This window comes from Ailuropoda melanoleuca, chromosome 1 (genome assembly GCF_002007445.2).
Source record: "Ailuropoda melanoleuca isolate Jingjing chromosome 1, ASM200744v2, whole genome shotgun sequence".
Lineage (NCBI taxonomy): Eukaryota > Metazoa > Chordata > Mammalia > Carnivora > Ursidae > Ailuropoda > Ailuropoda melanoleuca.
This window is the reverse complement of record NC_048218.1, coordinates 195,304,877-195,316,918: the sequence shown is the minus strand read 5'-3', so window position 1 is coordinate 195,316,918 and position 12,042 is coordinate 195,304,877. Positions and strand designations below refer to the sequence as shown.

General features: G+C 40.4%; 1 protein-coding gene across 1 annotated transcript in view; it reads right to left on the bottom strand.

Moving 5' to 3' along the window:
• NUP205 (nucleoporin 205) overlaps positions 1 to 9,516 on the bottom strand; it is a 79,927-nt gene extending 70,411 nt beyond the window's left edge. The window contains exons 1-2 of the mRNA XM_002927617.4: positions 9,361 to 9,516; positions 1,517 to 1,659 (exon numbers count right to left, since the gene is read on the bottom strand). Coding sequence (XP_002927663.1) covers positions 1,517 to 1,659; positions 9,361 to 9,388 — 171 coding nt within the window. The 5' untranslated portion in view covers positions 9,389 to 9,516. The remainder of the gene's footprint in view (positions 1 to 1,516; positions 1,660 to 9,360) is intronic.
• Positions 9,517 to 12,042: the final 2,526 nt, after the last annotated feature.

The following is a 12,042-nucleotide window of genomic DNA, read 5'->3' as shown; positions in this document are numbered from 1 at the left end:
AGCACACAAAATAGTATACTGTTTTTCAAATTTGTAAGAAACGTTTCCAATTAAGTACTTCATAAATAAAGACAATAAGGCCTTCAAATGGGAAATAACAAATGGATATATGAATTGTTGAATCAATTAGGAGGGCTAGGATAGTTTATTAATATATTATGTAAAATGTAGTCTTATTCCCAAAAGTCTTACTTGGTTCAAATATTTAACAAATGACATATAGTACAGAATTACTTGATGGATCATAAAATTTTAGAAATTTACATCTTGAGGGGCGCCTGGGTGGCACAGCGGTTGAGCGTCTGCCTTCGGCTCAGGGCGTGATCCCGGCGTTGTGGGATCGAGCCCTACATCAGTCTTCTGCTATGAGCCTGCTTCTTCCTCTCCCACTCCCCCTGCTTGTGTTCCCTCTCTCGCTGGCTATCTCTATCTCTGTCAAATAAATAAATAAAATCTTTAAAAAAAAAAAAAAAAAGAAATTTACATCTTGAAAAAGGCCACATAGGTCATTTAATCCAACTCCTCTATTAACAGATGGAAAAAATGGGAGCCTGGGTGGTGCAGTCAGTTAAGCATCTAACTCTTAGTTTCAGCTCAGGTCGCGATCTCAGGGCCGTGAGATCGAGCCCTGCACTGGCCTCCATGCTCAGTGTGGAGTCTACTTCAGATTCTCTCTCCCCCTCCTTCTGCCCCTCCTGCTCGTGCTCACTCACTCGCTCTCTTTCACTCTCTCACTCTAAAAAAATTTAAAGAAATCTTAAAAAAAAAAAAAAAAAACAGATGGAAAAGCTGATACCCAGATAATTCGGGTGACCTCCCTGCGCACATACAACTCTAGTGGTAGAGCCAAGACTGGAACTCAGCTTGACTGGCTCCCAGGCTAGGGCTCTTTCTACTAAAGACAGCAAGGGGGAAAAAAAAAAGCTAAAAAGCAAAAGGCCATTTCTGGTAAAACAAACAGTTCTTAGATAGTCTTGTTAGTCTACAAAAGAAAATTACCAAACAGCAAGGAAAGGAATTTCCAAATATAAATTCCCTCCACTGAAGTACTCTATTCCTGGTTGAAAAGGATTTCAAGATGCAGTGATTAATGACACGCAAGAATTAATTAGTTCAGCTGATACAACTTACATAACATTATGAAGAGTTAAAATGTTGAAAGTGTACCTGGAAATAAACAAAATAATCAATCTTACTGAGCTTAGATACATTAACTATAGGTCAGAAATTCCAAGGAGGCTCATGTTTCTGGAATATACTAAACCTTCTAAATCATATTCAAATACTACTAAGATATCATCTGGCTAGCGGTAAGTACAGTATTAACATCTGTGGAGAACAAAAAAAAAAAAAAAAGCTGCTCCTAGGAAAAATTACATTCATAGAGAAAACTTGAGTCAAGGACTAGGACAAGTTATATATTTCATTCACATGCCTTAAGAATTTACTTGCTCTTCAATCTTAAAAAAAAAACAAAAAAAACCATAACCAAGAAACAAAAAACAAAATTTCCTACTGGGTTTCTGAACAGTGAGATGAAGTCAGGTTTGTGTTTCTTCAAAATCATGTCAAGAAGGTGGACAGCTTCAGGTTGTCTTCTCCAAAGAGCATTTCCCACTGTTTGCCAAATGTCTTTGTAAGGACCCCAGAGACTGGCAGCTTCAAGAAAAAAATAAACAAAACAAGCCTCAGATAAAACATACATGTGGAAAATACATCAGGTTACTGTCCACACATTTCAGTCACACTCATCATAGCTACTTTAAAATATACAGTTATACATAAAACAAACATTAATATAAAAGCATACGTATCAGGTTTCTCAAGCAACAATAAAAACATCATTTTACTTAACTTAATATAAAGTAAATCCTGACTTTAAACTGGAAACCTGCTATAGTTTTGCCACCTTATTAGCTGTGTGACTGAGCAAGGAAATAATCTCTTTAAACTTCAGTTTCTGTACATAAATAATAGGGATATCATCCACATCATAGGGCTGAATAGATTAAATGATACTAACTAGGTGAAACACACAACACAGTGCCTGGCATACTGCAGGCACTCAATAAATGTTAAGTGCTTTCTAGCGTCCCTATCATCCAAATAAAAGCAGGAGTAGGGGCAAAAGATTAGATTTTGTAAAACTCAGCAGCTGAAAAAAAGTACTTTATTTTGGCTGGGACACTAGCTATTAAAAATCAACAGAGAAAAATGGAACACTTCTATATTTATATAAAGGATCACAGTTTGATTTGTAAAGGTAGTAACAGTAAGTAATACTGAGCTTTTGCTATGTGCTACTGAGCATGGTTCTAAGCTCTTCACACATATTAGTTTATTTCAGAACACTATGAGGTCAGCACTATGTCTTCCTCTATTTTATAGATATGGAACTTGAGGCAGAGGTCAAGAAACTCACCCAAGGCCACACTGGATAGGTGGGTCATGAACCCAGGCAGTTTGTCATCAGAATGTGCTAAACTATATTGTCTCTATATATAATACTTGGAAAACGAAAATGTTTGCGATAAAGAGAGGTATTTCTGACACATCCAGTAAGTGAACAAATTAAGATCACATCTAGGCATACCTAGGCAAAGTCAACTAAACTCAGTCAAATTCACTTATCTAAAAATGTTTTAAGCCCTTAAATAAACAATAAAATATTACAGTGGATAAGAGAAACAATCCGATTTTCAAACACTCACAATCAAGTTTTGGAGACAAAGCATACTTAAGTGAAAAATGTCAATAACAATCCAAAAAAGGGAATATGATTGTTGCCACAAAAAATAAGGATTTCAAAAGATCAAAATGATGATCAAGAATTTCTAAAGGATGGCTACACTTGTACAGCAATTTGGGGAAAATCTGGGTGACAAAGAGCAGCCAAGGGAAAGTGGGAGTTAAGGCTCAAAGACAGGTATGAAAGCATAAAAGAGAATTCAAAGAGCCATAGTGAGGGGCGCCTGGGTGGCACAGCGGTTAAGCGTCTGCCTTCGGCTCAGGGCGTGATCCCGGCATCCTCCGCTGTGAGCCTGCTCCTTCCTCTCCCACTCCCCCTGCTTGTGTTCCCTCTCTCGCTGGCTATCTCTATCTCTATCGAATAAATAAATAAAATCCTCCGCTGTGAGCCTGCTCCTTCCTCTCCCACTCCCCCTGCTTGTGTTCCCTCTCTCGCTGGCTATCTCTATCTCTGTCGAATAAATAAATAAAATCTTAAAAAAAAAAAACCAATCAAATATGGTACCCATACGTGTTTATAAAGACTCTGAAAGGGAAACTAGTCAAAACCAATCAGTCACTCCAGAAACTTGGAACTTACCTATAGCCTAAACTGTTAAGGGTGGTCTGTAAACATGCTTAACTGCACAAATCCAAATAAACCTAGCAGAGCAGGCAGAGGAGACTGCTGAGCACAGAATCTACTTGAGATTCTCTCTCTCTCTCTCTCTCTCTCTCTCCCCTTGCCCCTCCCTCCTGCTCCCTCTCCTGTGCACACTATCTCTCTCTCTCTCTCTCAAAAAAACAAAAAAAAGAAAGAAAGAAAAGAAAAAGAATAAAAAAATAAGCCTACCAGGGCAGTAAGAAAGCATGGTAATGTAACCTAATTAAATATGTTAAATGTTCACTGTCCTATGAACAATGTTGCCAGAAAAAGGCGATGCACTGGGAAATGTGTTTTCTTTTTTTAAGGGGGAAAGTGCTGGGAGAGGACAGACTAAACTAGTCAAACCAGATCATTCATTCACTCAACAAGTATTTACTGAGGGCTTTCTACGTGCCAGGGACGATCAACCAAGCAAGACAAACAGGATCCCAGTCCTAATGGAACTTAGAGATTGACAAAGACATTAAATACAGAATTCAGAAAATAACTACCAACATAATAAAAGATTATGCAGAAGTATAGAGTGCTAGGCGAACATATAAAAGAGAGAACCCAGCCTACCCTAATCTGAAGATCAGGGCAGGAAGCCATAGGTCTTTGGTGTGTGGGGATGTGGGGGATGGGAATCAGCAGGTCTAGACCTCACATAAACAGCCGTCCACCCCTGCTTTGCCTCCATTCTTGCCAATCTTCTGATTTAAAAATATAGCTTGTCATATAAATTTCCAGAGAAAAAATGTGCTGATGAACCAACATGAGTACCAGTGCAGATATACTTCCCATTAAAGATCAATAAATTGAAATACTAGTTTACATATCTGTCTTACCTGAGTCTGACTAAAGAAAATCAGCTGGTAGGATCCAATCAACTCTGGATACACTTAAGAGCTCTGGCCTGCCAAAATGAGAACCTGACCCCTAGATCCTGCTGACCGCCAGTGAGGTACTAGTTGGATGGTAACTAGCTAACTTCCCTAGAGATCATTTTCTTGGCCCTCTCTAACTGCAAAGGATAGAGTGGGTATGAGTCTTGGATTCCAGGCCAAGATGGAATTTTTCCTGTTAGTAAATAGGAAAGCTTCAAGTAGTAGGTGACAAAATGAAATCGGTACTACAGGGCAATGGTGTGGTTGCTGGACTAAACAGAACCACAGAAGTGTCAGGAACCAAGAATGACAGGTAAGTAAGCTGCTAATACTGTGATGGAACCTAAAATAGGATGAGGGCAGTAAAACCACAAGAAAAGGCCTGTTAGTAGAAAAGAGCTAGATCTAGTAACTGATTGTCACAGGGTACAAAAGAAAGGTATCATGGGGAGCCTGGCTGGCTCAGTCAGTAGAGCATGTGACTCTTGATCTCAGGGTTGTGAGTTCAAGCCATACACTGAGTGTACAGATTACTTAAAAATCTTAAAACAAAACAAAAAAAGAATGAAAGGTATCAAAAACAACTTCTAGGCAAATTTGAAACTTGCCTTACCACAGGTATTTAAAAATTCTGACAAAGAGCTGACAAAAGTAAATTCTCTTCTTTAACAATAACAATACACTGAGGCGGTTTGGTTCAGTTGGTTCGGTTGGTTAATTGTCCAACTCTTGATTTCAGCTCAGGTCATGATCTTGGGTCGAGGGACTGAGCCCTGAGTGGGGCTGTGCACTCAGCAGGGAGTCTGCTTGGGGTTCTCTCTCTCCCTCTGCCTCTCCCCCCACCAGACATACACTCTCTCTCTCAAATAAAAATAAATAAATCTTAAAAAAAATAAAGGTAACAATATGCAACAGAACCTCTGAAGAATGAATAAATTTCTTTGCATTAAACACATGTAGGCATTATAAGCTGACTGTGTTATATGGAAAAATTCTATCCCCCCCCCCATCCTTTTATGAAACCAAGAGGCATCCAGTAACTGGTCAAAAATCTACCAAAAAACCCATGTATCCTGGCATCCTTAGTCTATCATTAACATCAACACATCACAGAAGGTAACTGCAACAAAGAGTTTTCATTGGGTCGTCTTTGGTTGGCTAATTTTCATAAATTTTCTGTGATTACAAATGAAAAGAGGCTATAAATTCTTCCGAATTACTAAATATGTATTTTTAACATAAGTGATTTGTTCATTTGAGAAATATTTTCTTTAATGTTTAGGAATACCTTCAGCAAATCACATTCATTCATTCATTTATCATGTAGTAGGTACTGGTGAGCTTACAGTGTAGGGATGAAACACAGTAATCATATATTCAGATGAAAGGGTAATATCCAACTTGACAAGTGCTTTGAAGGAGAGGTACCCAGGGCAAGCGATTACAGAATGAGGGAATATGACCAAGTCAAGGAGGTCAGGAAAGCAAAGGATTCCTTGAGGAAGTGATCATTAGTTGAAATCTGAAGGATCAAGAATGGAGTTCACTATGTTTACCCCAATGATACAGACGTAGTGAAGAGAAGGGCCATATGCACCCCAATGTTCATAGCAGCATTGTCCACAATAGCTAAATCGTGGAAGGAGCCAAGATGCCCTTCAACAGAAGACTGGATTAAGAAGCTGTGGTCCATATATACAATGGAATACTACTCAGCTATCAGAAAGAACGAATTCTCAACATTTGCTGCAACATGGACGGCACTGGAGGAGATAATGCTAAGTGAAATAAGTCAAGCAGAGAAAGACAATTATCATATGATTTCTCTCATCTATGGAACATAAGAACTAGGATGATCGGTAGGGGAAGAAAGGGATAAAGAAGGGGGGGTAATCAGAAGGAGGAATGAAACATGAGACTATGGACTATGAGAAACAAACTGAGGCCTCAGAGGGGAGGGGGGTGGGGGATTGGGATAGACCGGTGATGGGTAGTAAGGAGGGCACGTATTGCATGGTGCACTGGGTGTTATACGCAACTAATGAAGCATCGAACTTTACATCGGAAACCGGGGATGTACTGTATGGTGACTAACATAATAAAAAATCATTAAAAAAAAAAAAAAAAAAAGAATGGAGTCCACTGAAGGGAGGAGGTGAGAACATATACCCAGAAAGAGAGGACAGCATGTGGGTTCTCATGGTAAGAGGGAACACTGCCATCTCAAAGAACTGAAAAAGCCAAGAGCGCTGGAGTATAGGAAACAAGGGTATGGTAAGGGAGACAACTGTCATAGCAGCAGGGCTCCCTAGCCCATATTAAGGATTTTGGTCTTTGCCCTAAAAGATCAAACAAGATAAAGATTTTTAAAGTCTGAGGTACTTAATGAAATAGAAAAGCATATTTACCTTATTGAAAGCTGCTTAAGAGAATGGGAAGAGACTAGAGTGAGTAGAGGAAGAAAAGGTATAGAAATGCTATCAGTGTATACTGACATATCTTTTGAAAGGACTGTGAAGAGGAGCAAGAGGATAGTAACTGGGAAAAGGCATGAGATCAAGATCAAAAGGGGAGGTTAGTGGAAAGAAAAGGAGCAAGAAAAAGAGGTGAATATACGAGAGAGAAGGGGTAGTAGGGAGAAGGGCATAAAGGGTGGGCTTTAACTTAGACAAAGGGAAACTGGCTAAAAAGGGTATAGATATATCTAGATTTACAGGTTTGAGGGTGAAAAAAGAGCATTCATGCCTATTGGCTTCTATTTTCTCTGGGACTAGGAGGCTGTGGGGTCAGTTAGAAGTTAAAGATTTGAGGAGTATGGAAAAAGTCTGAAATAGTCACTGCTGTGAACAGGACAGGGGCGACCAGACTGCCACAGAAGGCCTGCCAATCAGTGTCAATGGTTGCTTACTAACAAGCTTGTAGGTCTACTCGGCTCGGATGATACAGGTCACAATATCAGAAAATTACGCAGCTAAAACTCAAGCAAAGGTCTTAGACTCTACAACCTTTACTTTTCCCTGTCCACAACTATAAGATGCTTGATTTTTTTTTATTTGTAGTAATAACAACAACACAGAATTTGCTATCTTAAACATTTTCAAGTGTACAGTTCAGTAGTGTTAAGTGCATTCACATTGTTGTACAACAGATGTCCAGAACTTTTTCATCTTGCACAATGGAAACTTTGTACCCATTAAACAACTCTCCATTTCTCCCTTCCCTCAGGCAACCAACAGTCTTTGTTTCCATGAGTTTGACTACTTTAGGTATCAAATATAAGTGGAATCATTCACTATTTATCTTTTTGTGACTGGCCTACTCCACTTAACACAATGTTCTCAAGATTCAACTATGTTGTAACATGTGACAGGATTTTCTTTTTAAGGCCAAATAATATCCCATTGTATGTATATACTACATTTTGTTTATCCACTCGTCCATCTATGGACATTCTGGCTGCTACCCTAGGAAGTTTAATATACATATATTCTCCTGACTCAGCTGCGAAAAATGTTTCCTTTCTATGTTATCAATTAAACACTCCTGTCACAAGGCCTTATTATACAATGTATATTCTTTCAGTTGTTGGTAACTCCCTTTCCTTGTTCCTTCAATGATTTATGTTTAATGATAGTAACTTAGGATATGTACCAAAGAACAGTATATAACCACACATATAAGATGCAAGCCTTGTTTTTAAGATTACATCTGGGTAGGAGACCGGGACTGGAATATTTAGAACATAACTTCATGACCAGCATTCATATATACGAAATTTTGATGTAATAAAATGAATTAGGCTGTGCTTAAGTAGTTTAAGCACCTAAGAATGGCTTACAATCATTAGGTGTATAACCTTGGGGACGTTAATTAACTACCCTAAGCCTTTATTTCCCAATCTGTAGACTGGGGTACTCAATAGCAGCTACTCCATAGGTGTACAAAGGGGATTAAATGAGATAATGCAAGTACAACACTTAGTCCAATGCCTCGGACATAACCAGATGCTCAGTAAACATAATCCTTCATCATTATAAAATAATTTATGATAGTGTTGCTGAAATGGCTTGATTTGCAAAATTCTGATTTAGACAACTTTACAAGAATACCAGTCCTGTGGAAAGTAGAACCAGCACTCCCTCCCCCCCCCAAAAAAGACTGCATAGAGACAGGGAGGGGAAAAAGCACCCAGTAAATAATACTCTTGAGTGAGACTCTCTACCAGCATTTGCCACACAGATATGCTCTTAAAATTGAATCTAAGAAGCTTAACTGCACCCCATTCTGAGCAGGAAATCCTCCGTTTTCAAGACCATTCTGCCCTGTGCAGGACTTTTGGCATCCTTGCCCCGCCCATTAGGCGCCAGGAATTGTGACAATCAAAATGCAACCACTCTTTGAAAAGCCTCTCAGAACAGTACCGCCCAAGGTTGTGAATCACCAAAAGAGAACCTACACCAAATCCTCCAGAATCTACTACCTTCTTGGTTCTACCCTGCCCGGAATATCTACCGCTCCAAAGGCAGAGTATACAGGGACGCGCCACATGCGCAGAGCTCAGAGTCATCTGCTGAGCCAGTGGCACCCCCTCTCCAGCCACTTTCCAGGTTGCAGTGTTCATAATCAAAGATCCTCGCTTCCTACATGTAAGACCGCGCAACATCCATAAGGGGCTGTGCTGCCTACTCTGACGTGCGAGTTTTCAGCCTGTGCTTGTGCCTAAAAATTATCTCGGGTCCTCTGGCCTCACTGTCAGAGACTTGTGTATCTTGGAGAAATCCGGGCCAAAGACACTTAATGGGGTGGGGAGTTGAAGGGACCAAGCTCAGTCCCTGACTGCAAGAAACTGCAAGCCGGGTTCCAGGGGACCAAGCCTCCGTGCCTCCACCCTGAACCCCAACTCGAGTGCTAGAGCTACAGCGCCGACGCGCGCCATTCAAACTGGGGAGGGGTGGGACTCTAGGCCCAGAGCTAGGGAAAAGCAAGCACGATACAGAAGTGAAGGCCTGGATTGCGAGGAACCTCACAGTCCGGGTCTCCCCCTAAAGAACCAACCATCGCCCTGCCCGACTGTTTCCTTTCTGCCCCGGCCGCCCTTACCCGAATTTACCGCCAACAGCGTCGCCATCTTGGAGGCCCACTAACGGAGCCCTCCTGTCGCACGGAAGCCCCAGAAAAGGGTGAGGCTGCCCGAAGCCATGCCTGAACAGAAAGGTACCACCCTGTCTCGGAATGGCACTCTCGACTGACTCAGGGGAACAAAGACTTGAAAATCTGCTGTAGGTCACAGACGTCAATTTTCGCCGCGGTATTCTCAAATTGGGCGAAGGCAACCAGCTCGGGAGATGCGAGGTCCTCGATATGACGTTAATCGTGCAGTGCATTCTGGTCCTTGTAGTTTCTTTTCAATGATAAGTAAAGTTTAGGTGGAACAATAAGAAAACGAGACTAATTATTGAAATTAAAGCTATTTATGATATTATAAAAGCCTTCAATTCAAGTCATTATCTCCATGTCAAATTAAACCTTCCCTGCATTCCTCTCTTTGAGGAGTGGAGTGGGGTGTAAGGTATATAAATCTCAAAAAGCCATTTATCAGTTACAAACTAAGTTTTCATTACGTTTCAATATACCAAGTGTGTTGCGTCAACATAGTTGCATAGATTGAAACAAAGTGAAACAAATCATAACTCCTTATTGTGACATTTTTAAATGTGTACAAAAGTAGAATAATGAATGCTCAGCTTCAATCACATGGCCAAACCCTATACTCCACCCCTAACAGGGGAGATTATGTTGAAGAAATTTCCAAACATACCATGTCGTAAATACCAAATATTTTTTCTACCTAGGCAACCCCAAATAGCTGTATCTTTTTTTTTTTTTAAGATTTATTTAATTGAAAGAGAGAGAGAAAGCAGGAGAAGGGGGAGGAAGAGAGGGAGAGGGGGAAGCTGACTCTCGGCTGAGCAGGAAACCTACGTGGGGCTTGATCCCAGGACCTGGAGATCATGACCCCAGCCAAAAGCAGACGCTTAATTGACTGAGCCACCCTGGGCCCCCAAATAGCTGGATCTTCTTTTTTTAGTTACTAAATTTTAGTTTGCTGATTTTCAAGCTAAAATATAAAGAGTCATTACCATTTACTATCATATGCCAGATGTTTATTACAAATTTGACATTATCAATGTAATGTTATCTCATTTAATCCCCGAAACAACCCTATTAACAACATTAAAATGATGTTAATTATAGCTACCTATCTCAGAGACGTTCCCTGTGCCTTAAAATCTCAATTTATCAACTCCAACATTCCACTGAAGTTGGGAGGAGATAAGAGTTTATATTTCTGCTTCATTGTTGGAAATCAGAATTACATAATTTAGACACAATCAGAGCAGGCATGTTCATTCTTTTGAACAAATAGTATTGAGTGACACAATGTACATGAGGTGGAACACAAAAGTCACCGGCGATTTTTTTTTTGAATGTCATTGTTATATAGACACAAATGCCAGACTACCATGAAAGTAGCTTTAAGAAGTGAAGGGGAAGAGAAAATGAAAAGGCATAGCAGTATTTCCTGAAGTTTAGCATGAAAGGGAGAAAAATGTGGAGCAGAAACTTGGCAGAGTGGCATCTAAAGATTTTCTTTCTCAGGACAACTATTACAAGCCCTCCTTCCCTCGGCCCCCATAGGCCCACACACTTCCCTCTCAGCAGATCACTTTGTTTTCTATGAAGGAACACTTCAACTTCCTGCCACTCGCCCTCACCCACCAACACATTTACAAGGATTCTTTCACAGGTTCCTCAATCCATAGCAATAGAGATATTGCCATCATAACTCCCCTAAAACTGTTCTCGGGATGGTCACTAATGACCAATTGTCAACCCCGTCAGCACTTCTCTGAATTTCTTAGAAATTCTTTTCCTCCTTGACTTGTGGCACACCATCCCTGTTGGTTTTCCTCCTATCTTTCTAGTTCTTAAGTTTCCTGTATGGACTTTTCTTCTTCCTCTCACCCATTAAAAGTAGGTCTTTCCTTTCAGTCTCTATTTCCTCATTCTACACGCTTTCCCTGGGAAATCTTACTGCTTCTTACTACCCCGTCTGCTGATGAATTCTGTATTTGAATCTCTAGTCCTGGGCTAGTCCCTCTCTCCTGGGCTTCAGATCTGCATATCCAGCATGTCTACTCCAAATGTCTACTGATTGTCATACAGTCATCTCAGAATCAATTAATCAACTAACCCCAAGCGTAAATTAGCACTTTCCTCCTAAGATTCTGCCAGCTGCATCCACTCAATTGCCAAAGTCAGAAATCTGGAAGTCATTCCATATGCTTCCTTCAATGGCCAAATCCTACTCATTTTATCTCATAGATATTTCTGGAACCCTTTTTCTTTGCTCTGTTCCCTATGCCATTGTTCTTTTCAGGTCAAGCATCTTTTTAACTTGTATTTTGCAATATCCTCTCACAGGTCTTCCTGATTTCCATCTCATCCTCCTCTCATGGACCCCAAAGTGATGTGTTTTTTTTTAAGATTTATTTATTTATTTGAGAGAGAGAGCATATGCGCAAGTGGGGGGAAGGTCAGAGGGACAGAATCTCAAGCAGACTCCCCGCTGAGCACAAAGCCCCATGCAGAGCTCGATCCCAGGACCCATGAGATCATGACCTGAGCCAAAATCACGAATAGGATGCTTAACCAACTGAGCCACCCAGGCGCACCCACCCCAAAGTGATTTTCAAAGACACAGATCAGATCCTGTACTTG